The 27,684-nt window shown below is 27.5% G+C and overlaps 2 protein-coding genes across 2 annotated transcripts in view; one reads left to right on the top strand and one right to left on the bottom strand.

Annotated features, from left to right (window-relative positions):
* Positions 1 to 10,645: 10,645 nt before the first annotated feature.
* Positions 10,646 to 17,580, bottom strand: LOC136072043 (small nuclear ribonucleoprotein Sm D1-like). Its single transcript, XM_065820036.1, has 4 exons — positions 17,404 to 17,580; positions 14,145 to 14,221; positions 11,030 to 11,218; positions 10,646 to 10,942 (listed from the first exon to the last, which is right to left on the bottom strand). The coding sequence occupies exons 1-4, from the start codon at positions 17,415 to 17,417 to the stop codon at positions 10,827 to 10,829; spliced, it is 396 nt and encodes a 131-aa protein (XP_065676108.1). The 5' UTR covers positions 17,418 to 17,580; the 3' UTR covers positions 10,646 to 10,826.
* Positions 17,581 to 17,733: 153 nt separating this feature from the next.
* The window catches only part of LOC136072042 (vesicle-associated membrane protein-associated protein B-like), a 24,143-nt gene continuing 14,192 nt past the window's right edge, over positions 17,734 to 27,684 (top strand). The window contains exon 1 of the mRNA XM_065820035.1: positions 17,734 to 18,024. Coding sequence (XP_065676107.1) covers positions 17,940 to 18,024 — 85 coding nt within the window. The 5' untranslated portion in view covers positions 17,734 to 17,939. The remainder of the gene's footprint in view (positions 18,025 to 27,684) is intronic.

Here is a 27,684-nt window from a genome sequence, read left to right as displayed (position 1 = left end):
TTTTATAGGATTCCTGTACGTCCAAACAGTTAAAAAAAAATTTTCAAGTTTGACTTGAAAAAAAATTTTAAGCCAAACTTTCTATAATATAAAAAGAAAGCATGATCTGTCAGATTACAATAAACTCAATAGCAATGGAGTGCAGAAAAGATTTGGGTAGATTAGATTTGGGTAGATTATTACTAAATAGTAAAAAAAGTTAAGTTTACAACAAAGAAAAAAGTTGCAAATAATAAAATTCTGCATACTATTATTAAAGATCTAGTGTATGTGAAAGATCAAAAAATCACATATTAATCATATTTTCACTGTTAGATGATTAGATGTGGATAAAGTTCTACCTAGCAGCAGATCTTAAACAGCTAAACATAATTACAAGCTTGTCAAGGCATCGATAAAAGTACTCTTGTTTATAATGTGATGGTGAAAAGTCAAATCAGGGAGAACTAAGAACTAGTACAATAAGTTAAAGTTGTTGTATGGAAGCTTTGCTGAAAATGTGTCTAAGAAATGTTCTATGCAGATCTACAAAAATGTTACAGATCCATGTCTACCTGAAGTAGCTGGAGATAAGCTTGTAATTGATGTAATTCCTCCAACAGAACTTCATTTGATGATGAAGATTGTGACAGTGATCTCGAATGTGTTATGTAAAAATATTGTTGTCTGGCTAAGCAATGTGGGTTAATTTGGCATGGATATAATGGTGGTAGGTTGGATGGTAAAAATGCTAATAAAATTCGGAAGCTTCTGCCTGATTTAGAAGAGCATATTTTTGATCATTTTCCTTTATATTATCCAGTTGTTGAACTGTTAAAATTATTTTCTACTGGTAAATTAAATATTTGTATTTAATATTTATATTTAATATACCTGTACCATTCTACAGGTAAAGTAAATATTTATATACACTCACATAAATACATAAATTTATGTATTAATTTTTCTATTATAAAATTACTGCATGATGTAAACTTTATCATTAACCTTTAGTAGTTGATATATGATTTGGGATGATTAAAACTAGCTGATTAAAACGCTATTAAGAGAAACACTTTTGTTACAAATATGTTATGTTAGGAAAATTTGTTACAGAACTACTTGAAACAGAATTTAGAAATTTAAGAAAATTATCTTTAGACTAATTTTTTAAGTGTTCTTCGAAACCAAAGAAGTCCTATATTATTATAACCTATCGTGATTCTATTGCTCATAATGGTCAGTAAGGTGCATTAGAATTATGAGGGTGTTAACCCCATAACCCCTTAAGATGCGTTCGGATAAGATCTTTATTTCTCCTTACCCATGGAGTCCCGCCATGTATAAACCTTGATTACTGATCCAAGTTCTAGTTGCGCCGCGTAGAAGCTACATAAACGGATTTATCACAGTAGATACGAGAGACGTTCGTGGAAAGACTTCCACTCCTCCTCTCAAAAAACCGTGGCTACCGAAAAATGTGTGACTGACCCCAAGTACCAGCTTTGCAACCAAAGGTGATATGGTTTGGGATGAAACTGGATAAAGGTTATAAAGATGCCATTGCAAAGTATGTTAAGAAGTTGAAGGTAAATTTGAATTTAAGAATTCTTAAGAAAGGAATTATTGAATATTAAATTGAATTAAACATGAAACTAATTCTTATTTATAAACATTTTATGTAATAGGTGTGTCATATTATTATTCATGTATTTATATAAAGTAGAATATATTATGAATACAACATGGTGCTACAAGTATGTAAAGAAACGTGTGGAAACTAATTGTTTTTTTGTTTAAAAGTTTAATCTTGTTTAATCTTTTGAGTCGTTTCTTAAAGATTTTTAAAAAATGACAGAAAGTGGTAAGGAAGGCGTTTTACCTCCAATGTTAGATTTAACTGTAGATAGATTCGCTGAGTTTCACTCATGGATTGAGAAATAGCATGATTATGTTTTGTTGTCAGATTTAGAAAATAAACCATCAGCATATCAAGCTGCAATGTTAAGATTGCAGTCTTAACATTTTTCTCAGAAACTCAAAACATTTACGAATCATTAAACTTAACCGCAAATGAAAAAACAGATCCAACTATTATATTGGAAAAAATGGAAGTGTTTGCTAAAGGTAATATTAATGAGACTTTAAAAAGACATAAATACTTTAAACGTTTTCAAGAAGATGGTGAATGCTTTGATGATTTCTTAACCGAAGTAAAATTATCAAGTAAAAATTGAAACTTTTGTAATACCGTAAACCGGGGTTATTTTGAATAGCGGGGTAACTTTGAATACAAATCTTTCTTTTTTCAAGTTGTAGTTGTGGCAAGAGTATATATGCCTTAAACATTAAAGTGTTAAAAATAGTGTACATTTTGATTATTTAAAGTTTTACTTTGTTTATTGGTTTTTATTGTTTCTTAAAAAATGAATCAAATATTTTGGATATTTTTCTCAAAAAAATTAGTCAGAATACTTTGTACACTGCCTCAGCTAGTGTAGCAGCTTGTTGTCTAAGTTGCATAATTTTTGTTTATAAATTTATTTGGCATGTAAAATCTAAAGAAGTTTGTTAGCCTACTATAGTTATGTTCTATTGCTATAGCATAACATAGTCTATTGTATACATTTTTTCGCATACTTTGAATAAGGTTCAAAGTAACCCCACCACATAAATAGTCAAAAACATGAAACAACTTAAAAAGTTCATTTGTCATACATGTATTATATATAATATTAAGAATAAAAATTAAAATATCATTTGTATAAATAGTAAGTCACACATACATACACATTGTTTCTGTATGTGAACACACACAGATATATAAACATTTATATACGTGTGTGTGTATAAACTTAAACGCATACACATATATAAACATATGTGTGTGTCTACATCGTAGACACACCCACACACACACCCACCCACACACCCACACACACACCCACACCCACACATCCACACACACGCCCACACACACACACACACACATATATATATATATATATATATATATATATATATATATATATATATATATATATATATATATATATATATATAGGGGAATGCGGGGCAAGATGGTGAACGTTTTGAAAGCCCTAAGTTATTGCAAAACTATCAGTCATGAAGCAGTAATGCTTTGTCGGTATGTTCATTTTATCATAATGATTCATTGCCTGCATGAATTTTTAGTTTAAAAGTAGAAAAACTTGAAATTAAAATTGAAATAAAAAGTTTATAAATATGTCATCTGATCACGTGACTGGGGCAAGATGACTTATTATGCAATTTCTGACTCCAATTTTATAAAAATTTAAAAATTACCAACTAATCTAACTAAAAAAACATAAAATAAACACGCGTCGAAAAATAATATTCTTTAAAAAGTTACACTCAAAGGACACCATTCGTTATGAATAACCGAAAGCAAAGTATTTTTTTTGAAGCGAAAAAAGTAAACTTATGCGTATAAAATTGCATTATTAGTATTTAAAAAAACCATTTGACGTTTTAAAATGCAAAGTGTAGTTTTAGTTTCGTTTTCACCCATTTTTAAGTTTTTTAGTTGACTTGCTATATGAAAAGCCATCTTACCCCATTCGCCATCTTGCCCCGCTTTCCCCTATATATATATATATATATATATATATATATATATATATATATATATATATATATATATATATATATATATATATATATATATATATATATATATATATATATATATATATATATATATATATATTTGTCTGTGTGTGTCTGTGTATCTAAATACTATTGTTGCAAAACACTAATAATTTTTAAATCTTGTATGAAAAATATGTCATATAATATGTGTATGTACATTCAATTTTGTGTTTAACTAAGTTTGTTGAAAGTACTGTTACTTATCTTTAAAGTCGTTTTTGTTTAGCATTTCATAGCAGTACTATCCCACGTTTATACAAAAAAAAACTGACGTAAGGCAGTATATAAATTATATTGAGTGCCAGTTTTCAAATTTTATGGTAACAATAAACATTATAAGATAAAAGCATTAGATGTTCATTGGGTGCAAGTTACCACCTTTTATAATAAAATTTAAAAACTTAATCCGAAAACACATGGGCAATCTATAGTATACAAATATACAAAAATGTGCTTCTACTCAAATGGTCTCTGGTTATGTTTATAAAGCTGACCATTTGTGGACAACAAGGACCAAAAGGTTATTGTTTTTTGTCAAATTGTAGGAGTTAAATTTCCTATTAGTTATAATCTAAGCAATCTTTACAGTGAAAAGGTACTTGAATTTACTAAAGAAAATAGTATTTTGTTATATAACTGGTAACTCTACCCATTTATTGCAACCTCTTGATGTTACATTGTATGGAGCTCTTTAATAGTATTAGAGGAAAATAGATGATCAATCGAAAACCTCTTGTTCCAAAAAAAGCACAGACAATTACAAAAAATAAATCTCCTTTGTTCTTTCTTTACTTATAAACATTACTTTATAAGTAATGAAAGAACAAAGGAGATTTATTATTTTTTCAGATCAAAAGGTAATCAGCAACTTAGTAGCTTAGTGGTTTTGAAAGAAATATGGGATTTACCATTAGATATAAGTATAATCTTCAATCATTTGCCAGATGGTAGTTGTAATTTTAGTTAGCCAAGCAGTAATTAATTTACTTAACTATTGTTTTATTTTGATGTCAAGATAAAAGCAGGCTGAAAGAGAAGAAAAAAAAATTACTTTTGCCTTTTTTAAAAGTTTTTTTTAAGAGGATTTTCTGGCAAAATGTAAAGATGTTCCACTTGCATTGTCTGTCAGTAAAACTGATGTAAATAAGACTTTTTTTATGCTAGTCCACTTAAAACTTACTCATTATAACAAAATAAATTACATATTAAATATTAGTTTCACATTAATTTATTTTAGCAAAAATAAATTAATGTGAAACTAGACTATTGTTTTTATTAAATACTAAAACAAAACAGCGCGTTTTTGAATAGATTTTGCTTTTACAAAAAAAACGGATTCAAAGTTACTCCATTTGTAGGGTAACTTTGAATGACTATTTAAATTAATATCATACAAAATCCTTTTATTCAGATATTATTTTGAATTTGAATTTTGTAAGAGTCAATCTTAGCCCCTATATTAATTTTGTTAAATTTCAAACATTGTCAATAGTGAAGAAAGAGCAAGTAAAAATATCTCAAAAACGTTCAAAGCAACCCCGGTTTACGGTACTGAAGATTGGAAGTTTATTAAGAGATAAAATTGTAGATGGAACACTCGATAAAGCAGTAGAAATGTGTCGTTCTTCAGAAAAAGCTCAAGATGGTGTATCTGAATTGCGAAATAATAACAGTGAAAAGCATCGTTTTATTCAAGGATCATGTCAAGCATGGGGTAAAAAGTGCAGAGATTGTAGCATTATGAACCACTTCTCAAATAGTTCAGTTTGCCTAAAAGCAAAACCAAATATTCCTGATAGATATGTTGATCAACAGAACGATAGTAAAAATATGTCAAGTATGCAGCATCTAGGTGCGTTGTTTTTTGGAAGAGTTGGAGCAGATTGTGCAGACAGACTTTGGGAAATTCAATTAAAAGTAAAACAAGGAAAAATAACATTTAAAGTTGACACAGGCGCTGAGTTTACAGTTATAGGAACTAACCATTTAAAAAAGTTTGGAATTAAAATTGATTATTTATACACTACTAATAAACGACTATTAGGTCCTGATTGTAAGCAACTCGATTGTCTTTCAAACATCATTCTCTACAAACGGTCAGAACAGTGCATTAATTACTATATATGTTTGTGATAATGTGCAAACTGCCTTACAAAAGTTTAACCTAGTTAAAGAAGACATTCCTGAACGATTCATGTGTACTATGATTTCAAAATCAAAAAGTAAAATTATAGAATAGTTTTCTGAAGTATTCAAAGGGTTAGGGACTATTAAAGGTAACCCTGTACATATAACAACACAAGAAAATACAACACCATACCACATTGGAGCGCCACGACGAGTCATCCAATAGTAGTTGTGAAAAAACCAAATGGACTACTTTGTATCTGTATTGATTTATCACAATTAAACAAAGATACCAAACGTGAATTCGATAAACTGTCAAGTGTAGACGATACAATGGCCCAACTTGGAAATAGATGTAAATATACGGCAAAATTAGATGCTAACTCAGGATATTGGCAGTTACCAATGAATATTGAAAGTCAGTTAAAATGTACATTTACGACACCTTTTAGGCGGTTCTGCCCAACGAGGGATCCATTTGGGTTAACGTCACTCCCTGAAATTTTTAGTAAAAAAAAATGGATCAAGTTATTGATGGTCCAAAAGGATTTTTTAGTTTTTGGAAATACAGAAATGGAATATAACGAAAACTTTGTAGCATTGCTAAATAGATTTGCTGAAAATGGAGTTACCCTTAATGTAGAGAAATGTTTATTTGATTAAACAGAGGTGGAGTTTTTAGGTCATAAAATTTCAGCAGAAGTAATTAAAACTATTGACCAAAAAAGTTAAAGCAATAAAAAATTTTCCAAAACCAACAAATATTACGTCTTTACGTAGTTTTCTAGGCATGGCCAAGCAATTATCAAAATTCAATCCATCACTGGCTAAATTAGCTGAACCCTTGCGAGATCTTTTGAGTTCAAGATCAGCATGGTTTTGGACTGAAAACCATACTAGAGCATTCAATGAGGTATAAAATAGTTTAACCAATCCACCCATTTAGGCACACTACGATGTTAAAAAACCTGTAAAAGTAAGAACAGATGGAAGTTTATTAAATGGACTGAGTGTAATAGTTTACCAGAACCGTAATGGTATATACAAACCAATTGATTGTGCATCTAGATTTCTTACGACAACTGAAAAAAATTATTATCAAATCGAAATGGAAATGTTAGCAGTAACATGGGGGTGCACATGCATGTCAAAATATTTGTATGTTTTGCCAAATTTTGTATTAGAAACAGATCACAAACCATTAATTCCAATATGAAATTATTGTTCAGTTATTGATATGTCTCTAAGAATTCAACGTTTAAGAATGAAGTTATTAAAATTTTCATTTACTGCAGAGCATGTTGCGGGTAAGTCTATTACTGATGCAGATGCAATGTCTCTGTGATGCAGATCTGTGATGCAGATGCACCTGTATCTAATCCTACAAAAGAAGATGATATTGCAGAAAATTATCTTAATGTGTATGTTAATTCAATAATAAAAAATTGATTTGTTTCAGTGGGCTAATAAAACATCTAGTACTTGAAAACAGAAACACCTGAGTGGACTGAGGTGTTTCTGCTTTTAAGTACTGGATCAGCAAATGTTATACAAGCGTGCAAAGAATCTTTTTCTAGAAATGGTTTCCTTGAGGAGTTAGTGTCAGATAATGGTACACAATATAGTTCGAAAGCGTTTCGTCAATTCTCTCAACAGTGGCAATTTAAGCACATAACAAGTAATCCACACTATGCACCATCAAATGGTTTAGCAGAGGCAACTGTAAAATCAATAAAACTGTTGATAAAGAAATGTTATATGTCGAATGAGTACATTTATAAAGGTATCTTAATTTTACGTAATACTCCGATAAAATGTGGTTTATCTCCAGCGGAACTATTACATGGGCGTCAACTGAGAGATAATTTACCCAGGTTTCAATCTCGAAATAAGGAACATTCAAAATTTGCACGAGAAATAGTCAAAGAGAGAGTTCAATCTAAAAAATACTAAAAAATATTGGTGCTTTTGAACCATACGCCTATAGAAAAAGTCAAACTGTTGCAATTCAAAACGAAGTAATTTGTGAATTGAGTCTTAGAGGTAAAATAATGAAACGCATTGCCCCTTGATCATATGAAGTAAAATTAAATCACAATGGACATATCCTTTGTCGAAATCAGATTCAACTTTACGCTAGTTTAGTTGAAGTTAACGCTATATCTGCTCCATGCCGGACTCGGGATAACGTGACTATAATGCACAGAGGACAAGCTACTCTTTCGTTTGAAGAATGCAATAGTGGTACAACGTCATTGGAATTGGAGAGAGAGAATAATGAAATAATTAAAGAGAACAATTTAGTTGAAAATACAAACGAAGATCATAGAATTGGTTTATCAAGTCGTCAAGGAAGAATAAAGAATAAAATACCACTCGATTATGAAGATTTATGAATTAATTTGATTTCTTGACATTTATGTATATAGTTTGTTTATTAGGGACAAGTCATATTATTATACATGTATATAAATACGGCCCTATCTTATATATCGGTGCTGGCCTTAAGGTAGAATATATTATGAATACAACAATAGATCAACTATTGATTTAGTTTTTAATATGATTTAGGAAACTGAGATTTATGTAAAGATTAACTTCAATCAAAACCTTTCAATGGGGTGGAAAGGTTACATTATTGAACACCACCTTGTTGATTTCTTAAACAAAATTAAAATGCCATTAGGAGTGTTTGCAGAATGGTATTATAAATCTGTTTATCACAACATGTTTAAAACTGAGTAGATTCTCAACTTCTGAATCTAAATCGAATCATGGAGAACTTCTGAGAAGAGCAGAATAATAAAACAATAGAGTTTGATGACATTAATTAGAAAATCTCAAAATTTGTGAAGGCTTAATATAAAAGTTTACATAAATTTTCATACTTTAACTTATTCTAGTTTTATTATATTATGTCTTGTACATTATATTTTGTGTATTATATAATGCATATTTGTTACATTTAATACTCTCTAAATCATTAAAGTTTGCATATAAAGCACTTTGTGGACTTCACTTTGTAAATTAATATATAAACACTAAAATTATATTTGAAGTAATATTGTAATGATGCAATATTCCCATAAAATATTAGAAAAAAATTTAGGAGAGGGGGACACATTTACTCCTTTCCCTAAAAAGTTAATTTTCCCGTCAGGATGTACACCAAAAATTTGTTATCTTTGTAGATAAGTCTGTTTACTATTCATTAATATCACGCAATTAAAATTTTTAAAGTAATCAAATTTTTAACCTAAACGTACTACATTTGACTAGTGTTAGAAATGAGAGTTTTTATGAAACTAACCAAGAATATGTGATTGAAATTCAAGAGTTTATTTTCTTACAGTTTCAAAAAAATCTCAATTCAATTGAATTGTTGAATGACTGTTTTACAATTATTGTTTGACTATTTATATTGTATTATATTATATTAAAAAATTGCTTTAATATTGTCTTGAAACTTTGATAATGATACTTAATAAGTTAATATCCTGTTAAAAATTTCAAAAAAAACTTGATAGAAGTGAAATATTAACTGAATTAGGAACTGAAATAAAAAGTAGAATTGTTGAAGTCATAAGAACTGAACTGAAATTAATTTTAAGAGAACCGATTTAAAACTGAAATAAGAATAATTTTATAAGTAAAATTAGAAATTAAATCAACGCCACAAGAAATGAATAGAAACTAAATTAAAAACTATATTTAGAACTTAAATATCACTGCTCTAGTGGGTACTCAACCGCAAAACGAACAAAATTCTCTAACATTTTAGTTAGTGTGTTTTCTGCATCTTTTTTAAAGAAATAACTTCCAAGAACTTTCTAAGCATTAACACGACACCAAACAGTTACTTTTTCTGGGCGTTGACATCGTTTGTGTACTATTCTTAGATTTTCTGTACCTCAAAATTGCATATTTTGTCTATAAGCATAATCGTTTAGATGGAAGTGGGCCTCGTTGCCCAAAGTAAGGTTGTTAATGAACTTAGGTTTATGCCAATTTTTGGAAATGTATAGCATACGCTAATTGTGCCCTACAACATACTAGCACCATTTCCTGCATCACTTATGAAACGAATTTCAGAATTTTTTTGAGCTAAGTTGGAGCTTTTTCAAGCTGTTGGGAACGCCTTTGAGTTGACACTGATGGCTCTTTTTCAATGCTTTTGAGTACATGCTTAATATTGTCCTGTGACCTGCCAGCACTTCACAGGACAATATTTAAATTTAAATCACTCACAGATTCGTGAATTTGAAACCGTTGGACCAAGTTAACTTTTGTTTGTTTACGTCGGTGAACTAATGAACGAATGGTGGTTTTCCAAAATGAAGTGTAAGCTCTTTGCGTTATCGATTGATCGTCTATTTTCCAGACAAAATTCGTTATACGTTGCTCGTCCGTGCATTTCTCCATATTTAATATAAAAGAATTACATTTTAATTATCTGAAATTTATAAAGTAAAGTAATTGTAAAAAGTTAATTCAATTTAAAATGGCCTAGTGACTTTTGGGCCACCCTGCATATAATAATTCTAATAATAAAGTAAAACTCGAGGTTTCAAATGATAGAAGGAGAAATGTAAAGAATTTTGTTTTCTTTTCTTAGTAAAAATGACATACTGCGAAAAAATAAAATTTCTTTATCCTCCGGCGGGCAATTTAATTTTAAATTGAAAGTAATATAAATAAAACTTCTACTATTCGTGCCGAAAGGTGTACGCACCATGAAAGAAATATTGGGAAAAGGGAAGAAAACATCGTTTCGTTTAATTTGATATTTAACAAAGTTAAAGTTGGTTGGCTTTTATTGTTTAAAATAAAGTAATAACACTTGCACTCAATTGTTCTAATATTTCTTTCAGACAATTTTAAAGTTTATTCTTTTGAGTTTCATAACGGCTGTTACATGAAAGTTTATAAACGTTAGATATGCTTTATACAGGTTGCACTGGAGTTAGTCTTATTTCTAAGAATAAGTATATTTCTATATTTATTTAAGTCATTTCTTAAATCAATAATTAACGTCTTCCAGGTCCACCACCACCACCACCACCTCCTCCTCCACCTCTAGGACCACCACGACCTCTTCCCCTTCCACGTCCACGAGGTCCTCCGCGACCACGCCCACGAAGACCTGAATATGTAAAAAAAAAATAATAATAAAGCAATCATACTTTTTTCATTAATTTGCAAAAAATTCGTTTCTAAATTTATAAAATACCTTTATCTCCTCTTGCTTTAGATTTAGGTTCATCGTCAACAAGCAATGTATCTAAAGGCAAACTTTCAGGTAGTATGAAGTAACGAATGTTATTTCCCCGTATGCTTAAAGTTTCTAGCTGAACTGGATCCTTCCCTTTTAATGTCATTTTAACAGCTTTTAAATGAGTATTCATGCTCATGTCAACACCTAAAACATTAAACACGATTATGGATTATTAGATATTTTAGTTGTAAAAAAAAAGTAAAGTTAAATTAAAAAAATTTACGTGTAAAAAGTTGAAAACTTTTTACACGTAAAATTTGCATTAAAAACAAATCAATTTTAATATGGATCATATCGTTAGTTGAACCGTATTAGGACTTATCTAGATTTTGGCCTTATTTATGTTTAGTATTTAAATATATAATCTCCTTGAACATTTTCTTGTCTACACTCATACTTGGTGTAATTAAAGCGATTTATAAAATATTACAGCATATGTATGATTATTTTGCTGAACAAGACGAAAGAATATATATATAATGCAAAAAACATTTGCTATAAATTAATCCTTTTTGTAGTAAAAAGCAGGAAAAAAAAATTTTTAAGACTCATTTCGAAATTGACCAATCAAATCTTTAGTTTATTGAACCATTAAATTCAAGTTAAAAAGCTTATTTTCTGCTATTAAGTTCAAAAAAGATAATATTTTATTTTCTATGTTTTTGCTATATTTTATTTTCTATGTTTTAGTCTTTACAGAGTTACGGTATTTAACAATGCGCATTTTGATATATATAGCAAAAATTTATTTACAATATTGGCTATATAAACTGGAATAAAATGCCAACATATTTTTTTAATCATAATCCATGAAAAAAAAGAGCACCCTGAGAAAGAATTGAACATGCAACCCTATTAGTCACGCCTCAATATTTTACAAATAAGGTTTTTATTATTTAAACATTATTTGTACGATCGTACAAATAATGTGAGCGATAATGAGATTATGTATACCAGCGTACAAATAACAACCTCCTAGAAATAAAACATTTAAATTTACAAAAAAAAAAATCTATTTGAGTAGGACTTAAAACCCTAACACTATCACCCACGCCTTAAAAGAAGAGCGTTACTACATACACAGCACTACACGAGTATATTAATGACATAACAAACAAAAGCTCTAATCAAGAAAAGATTATAAAAATAATAGAAATTTTCAAACTTTGCCGTAACATAAAATAAAAATGTTTGACCAGACCAAAGATTCTTTTTTTTAAATATCCTAAAAACCACGATTGCTTGTCCAGAATTGAATAAGATTTTAAATAAATTAATTAACTAGGTGAAATGAATACAGCCATTGGAATTAGAAAAAATTAGGTCAGCAATAATTTGCCAAGTTAAATCTGCTCAAGCTCAGCAACAGGTTGGCAAAAAAAAAATTATCATACAATCATGTAAAATAAAAATCACACAAAGGTTTTACCATAACACATAGAAACAAGGTCAGCGATTTTTTGCCGACCTCAAACACTTCTAAGTTGGCAGTTAGGTAAGCATTGCTGAATGCGGACCCTAATTCTGAAGGCTGTGAATATCATATTAACTATGAGCTCTCTCTCGATCAAAATTCTGAACTTTTTTGTGAAAATTGATGGAAATATACCAGAAAAGATTAGAACAAGGATCTATGTGGGTTAATACACTAAAAATGATTATATTTTAGCTTTTAGTAAAAAAAAATTTATTAAGACTCTTGAGATAACACACTTAAACTTAATACTATAGTTTAATGACAATGAAACGTTAGTGACCATTTATATGAATTTAATGGAGTCACCTCTAACTAATTGGTCTGTGCCAACCAAATGCAGCCATCAATGTAGTGGACTACAGTAGGGACTAGTAGTAACGGTAGCTCATTTAAATTTACTTAGTTTAAACTATAAACAACTTTCATAAAACTTTAAATAAAAAACATTTTAAATAACTAGCTATACAAGTTCTTATTTCTGGTTACGTATATAAATGTATTTAATAGTAAATTTATTTCACAAAAAACTTGAGCCAAAAAAAACATTTTAATTGCATTACCAACAGATTTTAGTTTATTTAAATATAACAAAAAGAACTATTTCAATATTTTGTGTGGTTGCTTTATTTGTATAACACTTTTATTTTTGTTCAACAAAAAAACCAGAAGAGTTCTAAGATTTTTCGCATAAAAAACTTAAATATGCTTATTATAATTAAATGGGAAAATGTACAATACTGTTTCATTTTTTAAGTTCCTAAAAAATTTAGTAGATGTTCATGCAACTACATGTACTTGTGTAACTTAATAACTGGTACTAAAGCATTCAAGAGGCTAAATATCTTTATTTTGTCACCGTTTAATACTTTTGTAGGACCATTAGGGTGGAGCGATTTTGAAAATTTTTGAAATTTGATTTGCCTGAGCAGCAAATCGATATCTTTTGGTGAAAAAATAACCTTACTCTTTTTTTTTTTAGTTTAGATGAGTTCTTGAGGTTCCTCTTTGGATTCAAAATTTTTGATGGGTCCTAATATTGTTTAAATTTTTTTTTTCTAAACTATATCAACTTGATTCTTAAAAGAAGCAAAATAATATGCTGATTTTGAAAATAATATTTGTTTTTATTAAAAAATTAAAATTAAAAAAGTAGAGTTGTTTTTTTCATTAAAAACCCCCATCCTCAACAAAACGGGGATTTTAAGGTATATTTTTGCAAGTATTTTTTTCACTAAAAATTTTTTTTAATAAAATTATTATTTATAAAACAAGCATTTTTTTCTGCTTTTTTTGAATCCAAGGTTGATATGGTTTAGAAAAAAAAAATTTAAAAATATTAGGACCTGTCAAGAATTTAAAATCCAAAGAGGACCCTCAAGATCTCATCAAAATATAAAAATATTTTTTTACTTTTATCTTATAATTAATAGACATTGATTCGTGTCTCAGTAATATTGGTTTTTAAACTCTTTTTTTTTTTTGCTATGAAAATCGCTCCACCCTACTATGCATCTTTGAAAAAAAATTCTTTTGTGATTTTACCTATGCATCTTTAAAAAAAAAGAACAAAATCTCAATTGTATTAAATGATACCAGTAATAGTTCCATGTGCAACTGTTCCATTCTTTAACTCAACAGTAACTGTCTCATGACTTAATTTCATCAGAAATCTATAAGAAAACTTTAAAGAATTAAAAACAACAATAACATAAGATAAAACTAGAAAACTATTAATGCTTAAACAAAATGATATTGGTAAATTTAAACAATAATTATAACATTATTACTAAATACAAATTAAATAAAATTCTTTTAAATAAAAAATTTTTAGAACAAAAAAAAAATTTATCTATATAAAATATATACAATAACAGCCAATAGTGTTTATGAAACTCTGGTCACATTAAGTGTAAAAATAAATTTATTAAATATATTATATGTTATTTCAAGTATTTTTAGTAAGATTGAATATTTTATGAACTAAAATTTTTATTCAATTTATTGTAAATTTTATTTGCATTTCATTGGAGGCGAAAAGTAAAAGATGGCAATAAAATGCTAGCATAAATAAAAGATGAAAGAGCCAACCAAGTCAAAGAAAAGCTTACTCATTTACTATACTTTTCACATTTAAACTTTTATATATGTGATTATTAGTCTTTAACGTTTGAAGGAAACATCAAAATATTTTAAGCTGTTCGTGGGGATTAAAGCCCCAGCCCTTATTTCTAGAACTTTTATGACAGGTATGGCCTTAAAAAACAAATATACATACTGATTAATTTGAGTTCCATTTTAAGTCTATTCTACACTATTTTACTGGAGGCAGTAAAAAAAAAAATTAAAATTTTTCTTATAAAAATTTTTTTTTTTTTTAAAGAAACTTATTTTAAATTAAAATTTTAAATTTGGAGATGAAGGATAACTTATTTGAATACTTATTATTTTTTTATTGCTTAATACTTTCAATATTTTATTGTCTTGGCAAAAGCTGAATTTCCACATCACACTCTAATAAAAATATTTTAGACAAAATCAATTTTTTTCATTATTAAATACCATGAATTATGGAAAATATTACAAGGCACTATCTTTTACGTTTTAAGTGCCATACAAACACTATAAACCAACTAGTGCCTATTCTATAAAACATGTTGAATAATTATCTTTACAAAGTTTAATATATATATAATTTTATATAGCTGGGTTGTTTCTAATTTTTTTTTCAAACTTTTTGTATGAGTGACAAGTGAAAAACCTTAAAAAAGAAATATATTCAAAATATATACCTACGCTTGTATTGTATGGAAAAAGTTTTGGATATCCGGAAAAACTAAAAGTTGAGAAAAATATCTGGAATTCCCAAAATATCCAGAAAAAAATTCCTGTACATAATAAATGTTATAAATGTTATGACAGAATGTTATTACACAATTACAAAATGAACACATTTCTGAAAAATAACAACATTTTTATTAGCTTTATTTTATTTTTGTAATAAATAGTATGTTAATACACATTTAAGGGGATGCTTGTTAAATTTCTTAAAACTTTCTTAATCTTGAAACTAAAAAACAAAATACAAACATCCCCACCTGTGTATTAATATATCATTTATCACAAAATTAAATTAAACACTCTTGGTATCACAATAGCATCACAAAACATGCTTCCATTATGGATGGGGGAAAACATTGAACAAAACTAACTTTGTTAACATTGAAATTGCTAAACTAAACATGCTAATAACGCTTTGTGTTCAATATTTTGCCCCAACCAAAATGGTTTCACATTTTGTGAAGCTAATGCAACCCCAAGGATAGAATGTTATTTTTAAACTTATTACTAATTTACTTTTACTACTAAACAAAGTTCAAAAAAAAACTTTTTTAAATTTAACAATCATTAAACTAGAGATGTCATGAACATTTGGTGACTATTCTGATTTTCGGCAACTTTTTTATATTTGGTATTCAGCCGAATACCAGATTGCAACAGAAAAAAAGCACTGCCAATGGCAAATAATAAGAAAAATTTAGCAAGTTCTTTCAAGATGTTTTGTTTTTTCTGACCACAACTTGAAAAGATTTATTATCTAATTTAAGCAACAGTTTTATTTAAAAACTAATTTTATTTGCAATTTGACTTTTTTTTCTCTCAACATCTTCATACTTATGCCAGTACGCACTTAATAATTGACATTCCGAATAAAATTTAACCATGGTTTAAGTTCAGGTTGTAGTCAAATTATCATTTTTAGTAGGTTTGGATTTTTTTGTGAGTAGATATACCTGAGCTGGTTATTTTTGTAATCTTTTTGAATAGTTTGAAGAGTATGTTTCACTAAATAATCTGCAGCTGAATATTTCGTGCTACGGCCAGAGGCCGAGCAAAATATTCAGTATTCGGCAAAATCATTATTTATGATATCTATACATTAAACACACATGAAAAATGTGTTCAATTAAAATAAGCAAAAATACATGATGTAATAAACAACATTTGTTAGAGCAGAAACAAGGACTAAAAATCAAGCTCATCCTATGAAATTAGAAAGAAAAAATTTTGTTTACTTGATTTTATTTATATAAATCATTTCCGTTAATTATAAATTATTATAAAATTATCTGTAAAGCTAGCAATTTTTTAAAAAAATTGCTAGCTTTACAGATATAAATACAGAATCTTTAATTCAACTACAAAAGATCTAAGTCAAAATGTTAAAAGATCTGAGTCAAAATGTTTAAGTTTGAGCAGTTTATAATGCAAGAGCAGTCTTCTGAACTGCACAAACAGAAGAGATAATTTAAATTAAATTAAATACTGCTAAACTGAAAAATAGAAAAAAAAAAGAAATATATGGAATTTTGAATATATCTAGAAAAAGATAATCTAGGCTAAATAGGATATCTTTTTCTCAATTTTCGGCAATTTTAATATATTTTAAACGAAAGTGGACTGCTGTCAAAAAAGCTGTTAAAAAAATAGATTTATATATGTGTTATGAACAACTTCCTTTGACAGCTATTGATGAAATTAGTATTTAAAAAGAATTTTAAAACTATTTGATAACTATTTTAAAGAATATTTTAAATAAGATCTTAACACTTTAAGATCCCAAAACTATTTTCAACTATTTTAATTAAATTTCATGTAAAGGTTTTCAGAATAAGCATCATTACTATCATTATTATAATTTTTCTTAATATTAGCTTTATAAGTTAAATCACCATAATGGATGGAAAAATAATTGCAGCATATATAAAATCATAAATATATTCCACTACTAATTTCAAATCTAAGTAACATTAAATCCAACATCTAAACATAATCATTCCTAGATATATCTTACCTAACAAGCTTCATTTTCAAGCTTGATGCGGAAGATATAAAAGGATTGCTTTCAACAAAATGTGAAAATTTTTTTCCAAAATTTAAACCGCCATGTAATTTCAGCGTAAGTCGTCTGAACTTCCCGCTTTGTTCATTAATAAATTACTGACCCATATACATTGAGAAACCTTGATTAAAATAATTAAAAAATAATATTTTATATAGTTGTAATTTAGAAATTATAACAAACTTGTCTAACAAAGCTAATAGTTTAAATTTTTAATCATAAAATATTTTTTTAGTTATAAGCGAGATTTTGTAAACAAATAAATAATTTTTAAAAACAAACACACGCAAATTATATTTAAATATTTTCTGCATTTCTTTTTTTGCATTTTAATATAGACGTAACTGTCGTACTATAATGGCTGCTCAAATGATACAATCGTTGTTATAATTTATTTACGTGTAATGAAGATCTATGAATTGATTTATAAGATATCATAGCCGATCATTTTTTAATAGTCGAATTGTATTATTAAAAGGAGTTTTAGGATGAGTGCAACTTTACCTCCACAAAAGATTGAAAAATTGCAGCAAATATTAATAATTGAACCAGAAAATGAGCTGGTGTTTCGAGGTATTACAATTTAACTACGTCTAGTTAGGAAAAAATTATCTAATTAAAAAAAATTTTGAAAAAAATAGTACTAAGTTTATTTTTTACTATACTATTAACAACATTAGTCTATTAAAGAAAATCAGATGTTAAAAAAGTATTTTGTTTCCATTTATTTAAGTTAAATTCTAACTTATAGATCATATATTTATGTTACCATAGATTAGAAAAAATTTAAATGTGATGTAAAATGAATTGTTTAATTAAAACCTGCATCTTTTGTTCCAATTGTGATTGTGATGGTGCTGATAAGAAAATTCCAAAATCATGAGTAAAAGGATTCAGAGCTGGTTTGTTTAGTTTTTTAAAGAAACGTTAGAGAAAAAGTTTAAATTTATTTTAATTAATAAAAACTAAATGTTTATCTAGATATCAACAAAAACAGCATCACTCAACATCCCAACTCTCTTTAATGTTTTTTATATCTTGTAAAAATGAACACTACTGGTTTATTAAGCCACTATAAGCACAAACTGAATAGAACTATGAAGATTAGCAGTATACTCTTCTACACTTTGTTGCAACCATTGTTTTTTTTAAATAGATTTATAGTGTAACATACAATTCCCCTCAATAGATTTTTACTTTATAGATTTGATATCTCTTCAGGAAGAAAACGAAGTTATAATTCTAATAGTTTAAATTTGCCCCAATTCCATATAACTTTTCATAACATATGCTGTTTTTTATTGTTTTGTGGTAGTTCTTGGTCACAAATCGGACACAACAAGATCCTCTTTTTTTTGATGTGCCACATGTATTAACTTTAATATTTAAAAGTTATTTACTTCATCAATAATCCCAGAATTATAATTCATCCCACTTTAATCAACATCCAGTTTTAAATCTTAATGATTGCCATGTAAATATTTTTGTCTTTTATGTCATCAGGTGGATAAGGCTGACACACTCTTTATTGAAGCTAACCCAAACCATACATTTCCATCTCCGTGCTTTGCTGTAGCCTGCTGTTATTTAAGGTAATTTTTATGGCCTTTTATTTTAGACAAATTTATGCATGCTTTTTAAGTCTTTATTGAAATAAAAGGTTTTTTTACAGGACTTTTAAATAGATTTGCAGACATAGTTGTGTCAACACTGCATTTCACATTAAGAAATTCTATCATTTCAGCATTTATCAAGACAACATTTTTGTGTAGATCATTTTTTTCTGTATGAATTAAAAACTTATCTTGTTTTCAGATGTAATTTGAGGCCTTCCTGACTTTAGAGAGAATTTATTATCATTTCTTTCCATAATTCTTTTATTTATATCCACAACTGTTGATTTCCCTGTTAGGAAATCTATCAAATGGATTGAAGTTAAACATTTTACATAATAAAAGTAAACTCTAGACTTCATTGCAATTTATTTTTTTAATAACTTCGTATACTTTTGATGTTTTTATTTGCTTTTTAATGCAATACTTTGAAAGCTGCTCTAAATAAAAACAAAATATTAATCATCGCTATCACCTGAGCCATTATTTCAATGTTGAACTTAAATAAGTGAGGCCTCAACATTGATGGTGATATAGCTTGTTGCATTTATTACAAACTATCCTCGCTTATTATTGTACATGTTTCTTCCCCATTTTGTAAACTTGATAATAATGTACATTTTTATATCACTTGTTGACATCCTATTTGACAGTATGTATGTGTGTATGCGCACCAACTCTGGTTGATTTTTGTTGCCACTGTCCTAATATATTTTGTACTCTTTAATTTTTTAAAGTGCCAAATATAGATAGTTCTTTAAAAAAAGAAAAATCAATTTTTATTTAAAACAAAAAAAAAAATTTATATGATGCTGGCTCTCTTTCCTTGTGGAATGAAAGTGTTAATAAAGTTTATATTTAAGAGGTCTTTGATTTAGTCACACTCTTTGTTTTAAATATATATTTACAAGAATAAATCTATAAATTTATAGGTTTATTCTTGTAAATAGCATTGTTTTTGTATATAGCATTCAATTTATATAATTATTTTTATACAAATAATCTATTTAAGAGTATATTTGAAGATTGAGTTTTGAGTAATTCCATGTCAATTGGCTATGTCACCATACATCTCCAGGGGTGTATACTTGGACTTTTGGTTGGTCGCCACAAAGGCGACTGGAAGTAATTGGTTCATTAATTTTGGTTGTCTGCCAGCGTTTTGAGTTGCCGGTTGCTATTTTTTATGAAAATTTTTTGCATTCAGTGGAGTTTTTTCATATTCCAGTCATTTTTCCTTATAGGGCTAAGTGTAGATTAGAAATAATTTGGAAAAATAAAAGTAATATTTTGAATTATTAATAACGTTCTTTTTTCTACTTTCAGATAAAGCCCATGCCAATATACACACCATTAGTTTTTTCACTTAAATTAAGCGCTTATTTTATAAAAAAGTAGGTGCTCTTTTTTATAACAACAAAGTCTTGCCAAATATGATAAAGCAATTTACAAATACTTTAAAACCCTTTGCTTTTAATGTATTGTAAATATTAAGATCTTATTTGTTACAGGTGCCTGGAAACTATTGATATTTTGTAATTTAATTTAATTTTAAGCTAATATAACAAAATTTATGGATAGATATTCAGCATTTAAAAAAGATTTAATTTCCTATAAATTTATTTTTATAACAATCTAATACTTAACATAATTTTTTTGTTTGTTTATCACAATTTATTTGTTTTAATTTTTATTTATTTAATTAATATTTTTATAAAGATTATAAACAATTTATAGATTAGATTATATAATTTTATCAGATTTTATCAGTTACCAATAAGATATTTGTTAACATAATTTATGTTCATAAATGTATTATGTCAAAAGAACTTTACACAACATTGAATTACTAGGAAACAAAAATTTTTAAATACATTTGTGAAAATTCTCTTAAACAAAAACACTTCTCCTTTTTTAAAAGAAAAAAAAAGTTTTTAAGATTATAATAATCCATGATGTAGAGACATGTTTTATGTAAGGAATTAGTTAACAAATGATAAGTAAAAAATTTCTTTAATAAAAATTGCAAAACTCTTTTAAAATAATTTGTTTTTTTAAAAAACCCGCAGTTGCGGTTAACTGCTATTTTTTTATGACCTAATACAGGCCTTATTACGTGTTAGAGCGTAACAGGCAATACGTATAGAGCGATTTATGTACGCCTTAAGCGATTTTACATAAGCAATTAAGATATTTTGGTTAAGCAACTTTTTAGCATTTTTTAACTTTTAAATTATTCTATAAGCAGTGAGAAAAAATTTATTTTCAAAAATAACCACATTAACTTTTTAATGACAATTATGTAAAAATATTTGTAACAAAAGTTTGAATGACAATTATGTTAGATATAAGCGCTATTTACTAACAAAAACGCTAATACTTTAAACTTGAAGCAAAGATCATAATAATATAATTTAATTATGATAAAAAACATATTATTTAATTTAAAACTAATTTAATAAAAATATATAATTTTATTCTGATAAAAAAATATATATAATTTAATTTAGATTTGAAAAATATATAATCTATTTTTTATTTTAAAAATTTTTTATTTAAATTAAAATATTTACCATGGTGTGATTTATAAGAGCAAATTAATACTAATAGATAATGAATTTGAACTCTTGCTTTTTGATAATATTGTAGAATAATAAATAAATTTTCAGTTTTATTCTATTTTAGGAGTGAATACTTTCAAAAAAAGTCTTAATTTAAGCTGTAATGTAGTTTGAGGTGATTACAAAAAGAAAGTACTATAATTTTGTTTGGAATAAAAGAAAGTCCTAATAAGTAAAAAAGAAAGTCCTGATTTTTAGTATTATATATTTCTTGAATATTAAAATGACTAATACATTAAAGACATTTTTCTGACAGAGGTTTATTAATTCTACGCATGATATAAAATTAAAAATTCCTTTCCATTGTTCTACGTAAAATTTTACTTAGTTTTAGACTTTTTAGCTGCTTTTTCTTGTTTTTCTTTCAAATTTTCTAGCCAAATTCGCTTTCTTTCCTGTTTCTCAGACTCTTTTTCAGTTTTTTTTCCCTTTCTTTCTTGCTTTTTCTCAATTCTCTGTTTTTCTAATTCTTCTTTAGCTCTCTTCTAAACTAGCAATATGTTTGTCAGATATAATGACTAATGAAACTTTTGTTGCTTGTTTTGGTACTTTTTTACTCTGAAATTCTTTTGGACTAACAAATATTGACTCGAAAACATTGTCATTTGCTTGCAAAGGTCCTTGAACTGGTGCTAAAGCTATCTCATTACATTCAGTAAATAATTGTGGTTGTGTTAAGTTCTCATTACTTATTGGAATTTCCTCTAATGGCGTTTCTAGAACTATGTTCTTTTCTCGAGTTATGGAATCAACACCTTCTATTTTGTCCATTTTCTTCTGCCAGTAATAAAATAAGGCTTCTTGTTCTATTGCACCTGTCCAATACATAAGATTACGATGGGCTCTAAAAGATTTTAATTGGCCATGTGTCATATCAGTTTCTAAATAATTTTTGGCCTTATTGATTGGACTTAAAAGTTCCGCTATAACCAGAGTTTCAGTGGATTCTTTGGGAATTTGCATTTCAATTGCTTTTTTTTTATAAAAATGACTTTTTATTTTTTATTTTAGTTATAATGATAATTATACTATTGAGAGAAAAAATTGTACTTTTGGGAGAGCCGTAAATTGCTCCAGTAATCCATTTTAGGTGACTGTGTTCCCGCCGAGGCCTGTGTGTATATATATATATATATATATATATATATATATATATATATATATATATATATATATATATATATATATATATATATATATATATATATATATAATATTAAAAGTCATTTCTTGTTATACGATATGTTTGTAAATATTTAAGTTGATATCAATAAAAAAAGCAGCATATAACTATTTTTAAAATATATTTTGATATAATAATATATTAACAATATTTTGCTGGCTGGTCAGCATCATCATGTGAAAAAAACTTTACAAAATAACATGAAACCAACCGTTTAAAAAAGAAGATTTTAAAAAGCGTAAAATATAAAAAATATATAAAAATCAATTAAATAATATAATAGTGACATCAGTTAAATCTTTGTCAAAATTGGTCCTTAAGTTTTTGTTTTAATATTATCCCCATCATCTTGATTTAGAACTGCTTGCCCAATACCTATCTTGTGTCAAACTCTTGCTTTAATTATCTCCAGGGATTCTCTAATTTTCCTTATCCTGTATTCTGGAAAAACTTCCAAGGTTTTAAAATTCAGCCGATCAAAAGTACCACAGCATGTTTTAGAATGTTCCATGGCTCAAGAGCTTGACCATTTTTGATTTTTATAGACTCTTTGGTGTTCCGCACTTCTTGAAATAATTTTTTTTTTGGTCTTACCAATATATATACTTCCACATGAGCATTTAAATTCGTAAACACTTGGATTGAGTTCGGTAGTGTTTTGTTTTGTTTTTACAAACATATTGTATAACAAGAAATGACTATTAAAGATTTTATCACTGCTCTTTACAACAAAGAGAAGACAAAAATTACAAAATTTGAAGATACGAACTGCAAATGCAAAAAATCAACTTGTTTTTCTTTAGAAATGTATATCAAACAATATAATTACAAAATCGTTTAAAATAAAAAGTCCATTACATACCAAAAAAGGTGAAAATATAATGAAAGAATACACACACAAAATATTAATTCATGCTCGAAACAAAGCAAAAAAAAGATTATATTCTAGTAAAAAGTTAATTGATGAATTAACTTTTTACTAGAATATAATCTTTTTAAAGATTTTAAAAATGTTATTCATTTGTAATAAAAATAAGTATTTTGTGTATTTTTGGTGAATAATATTCTGTTGACTTTTTTTTAAGAGTCTTAAGCATTTTTTCACATAATTTTTTTGTCAATAAATTTTAAGAAAAAATATTTATGTTTTCTAAAATCTCTATGAAAATAGGCTTCTTTTGAGACCCAGGTTGACATACTTTTGAATAACTTTTTTTTCGACAATATTAGGGACTTTACCCTAAATACTTAAGATTTGAACCTAAATATCTTTACAACTTGACCTGATGGTAAAAAAAGAGTTGCATATTTGAAATCAAAATGAGAAATGCTATACAAAAAACAAATTGTTTGCTCGGCACCAGAAAAAATTTTTTTTTTTGTTGACCTGTGTTATGAATTAGTTAATAATATAATGAGCAAATCTAAGAATTACCATTATTTAAAAAAAAAAGCTGAAATGAAGGAAAAATACTATAAATTGCAAAATCATAAAATCAATTTTGAAAAAAAAATCTTCCTAATCAAATTTCAAAACCAGCTATGCTAAATTTAACAAATATTAATCTGGATAAAGCAACTACTGAGCTACCTAATCTTGTTCCAAAATTTGTCCCATTACAAAAGAATGTCCCTTATATGGACATCATCACTAATAATAAAACTTGCATCTTAGAACTTGAACAACAAAATAAACAACTGTTTGAAAATTCTAACTAGTTCTTTAAAATTAAAAGATAATTTAACAAAACAACAACGCTTTTCTTTACAAAAATAAAGTATTTGCATCTAAAGATATATCCATTAGACAAAGGAATAGGTTTTGCTTTATTATACAAAAATAAAGCATAATCTAGATAAATTCGAAAGATCAAATAAAAAATAGTAAAGTTATTGATTATGACCCAACACCCACATTCACTACTAAAATTGTTGATGGTAGTCATAGCAGAACCATTTTTGCAAAATATAGAAAAAAGAGCCCTTAATATAGCCTTTGTTAACTCATTCCAACTTACAAAACTTAACAACTTACAAAAGATATGTGGATGATACCCATGCTTGCTTCAATTCGAAAGAAAAAAAAAAGTTATTTCTGAACAATTAGATAAACAGTTTGTTAAACTATCTTGGATACCTATTATTGGCCCTAAACTCCACAGAGAATTTAGAAAACAAAACATCAGAGTTATATTTACTTCAGCTCCCAATTTAAATAATATATTATGCAACAACAAAGCAAAACTACCACCGAACTCAAATCCAGGTGTTTACAAACTTAAATGCTCATGCCGAAATATATATATTGGTGAGACTAAAAAGAAAATTATTTTGAGAAGTGCGGAACACCAAAAAGTCTATAAAAATCAAAAATTGTCAAGTTCAGGAGCCATGGAACATTCTAAAACATAATATAGTAATAAGTTTTTTGCTGTACGCATACAATGAAATGTGATGAGTCTAATACTTGTAGATGCTAAAACTTTGACAGCCTTTGCAAACTTTTTTTTTTCATTATTTATATTTTATTTTTTTAACATGCTGTGGTACTTTTTATTGGCTGAATCTTAAGACCTTGGCAGTCGTTCCAGAATACAGGATAAGGAAAGTAATAGAATCCCTGGAGATAAAGCAAGAGTTCAACACAAGATAGGTATTGGGCAAGCTGTTCTAAATCGAGATGACAGGAATCTTATAAAAAACATGTTTAGACTATATCATATCGAAGTCAGCCATCATCAGTTAAAATATATTAAAATGCTTAAATCAAATTAGTAAAATTAAGTTGAATTAATAGAGACCTTAAAAAATACAATAAAAATGAAATTAAATAATGTAATAAATGTTTTAAAAAGATATAAGAACCGGTGATGTTAAAAGGAACTAGATTGAAATTGTTTATTAATAAGTGGGTTTTTCCCACTCTATATACAGGCTTTCTTTGAGTTTTAATATAAATTTGTTGGAGGTAGAATCCAAAATTGAAAAATTAGCATGATTAAAACTATTAAAACAGCTTTCATTTGAATGAATATGTTTATAAATGTGTGAGTTTTTATCCCTTTTTTTGGTGCTCGATTATTCATGTCTTTAAATGGCGAGTAGTTTCGCTAATATAACAGGATTTACAGCCTACGCATTTAGATTTATAGGCAACAAATGAATTAAAGTCTGTAGGAAAGGGATCTTTTGCGAAAAAAAATTTTGAAATTTTAAATGAAGTTAAAACCAATCTTATGGTTAGAGATGGTCGGACATGGGCCAAATTGTGTCCGATGTGCGACCGAGTCAAAAAATTTTTACAAGATGATTGATTGGTTTAAATTAAAAAATTTTCAACGGTGTCCGTGATCGAAATGTTCGGTTCTGATTGAAGAATGTTTTGTCCGATGTCCGCCATTTCCAACTTTTTTATGGCCGCCATGTTCAGCGTCCGACCTAGCTGGCATTTCTGGGCCAAATCGATTAAAATCGATTAATTTATCTAGCACTTATGTATTATTTTACATTAGTGCTAGAGAGTGCAAGGTAAGTTTCCATATTCGCACAGGTGTCCAGTATTGAGAAGTGAATTTCAGAGGGGAATATGATTCAGTGTCCAGTTCTGTGTACAGTAAGTGTCCGTTAAGTGTTCTGTACGTTGTTTTGATTATTGTGGTTTGATGTTTCTGGGGTGATTATTTAGTTGACATTAGCTGATTACTAATGACAGGAGAGCCAATCTTGCACCAGAAACAATTAAAGCCTTGATGCTACTTCGAATGGACAAGGAACTGCAAAATTCCTATTTCAATGCCAAGGACAAACACTAAGAAAACTTATTGAAAACTTACTCAACTTTTTTTTTTAATTTACTACCGGTATATACTTCACTTAAATCTGTACTAGAAATTACTACGAACCTGTAAATATGAAATACCAATAAATATAAAGAATTACAACAACAACAAAAAAATTGTCTAATTCTTGTGTCAATTTTTTATTTTTCATATTTTTGCATGTTCGACGTCCGACCTCGTTCGAGATTTTTTCTGTCCGCTGTTTGGGGTGTCCGAGTTGTCCAGGTTGTTTGACAAAATTATTGTTGCTCGTGTTCGACCGGTTCGGTGGTTCGGACCGTACGAACACGGGCGAACAGAAAAACGTCAATCATTCCGAACATCTCTACTTATGGTGACCGATTTATAATATCTTTTAATGACTGTGTTTAGTGTTTGTTTGGTTAAATCAGATATTTTTCCAATATAAGGAAGTTTAAAATATTGATAATTTTGTAGGTTTTCTGAACGCGATGAAATTTCAATATTGGTGTTGTTAATATGTGTGTGTGTGTCAGGCCTTGTTTAAAATTAAAAATATTTAACGCTTTAGCTTAATGTGAATTTGTCATGTTTTTTTAAGGACATTTTTTAATTGCCATAAAATGAGTTCAATTGATTTATAAACTCTGTTATGTAAATATGTTATAGAATGTTAAATAAAAAATTAAGTTAAAGATTACTTTTTTAAATATTTATTATAAACTAATTACTTTATCAGCGATTTTGTTGTAAAAGCAAATAATATTTTAGGTTTCAAGTACCATTTATTAAAAAGCATAAATTGCTGAGCTTTCACTTGCCTTATAAAAAAATCTTAAAAGAAACTTTTATAGTAATCATCATTCAAACCTTAAAGTGGTTTTTAAAACATTATTTACTTCATTTATCTTAACGCTTAAAAGACATTTTTAAATTATATTAAATATTAAAAAGTCACTTAACCAAAATCGCTTTAGATATATGTAAAATAGTAACATGTACATAAATAGTAACAT

The sequence above is a fragment of the Hydra vulgaris genome, chromosome 15 (assembly GCF_038396675.1).
Source record: "Hydra vulgaris chromosome 15, alternate assembly HydraT2T_AEP".
NCBI classification, from domain to species: domain Eukaryota; kingdom Metazoa; phylum Cnidaria; class Hydrozoa; order Anthoathecata; family Hydridae; genus Hydra; species Hydra vulgaris.
Note: the sequence above shows the minus strand (reverse complement) of the source record. Positions and strands in the feature narration are given on the sequence as shown.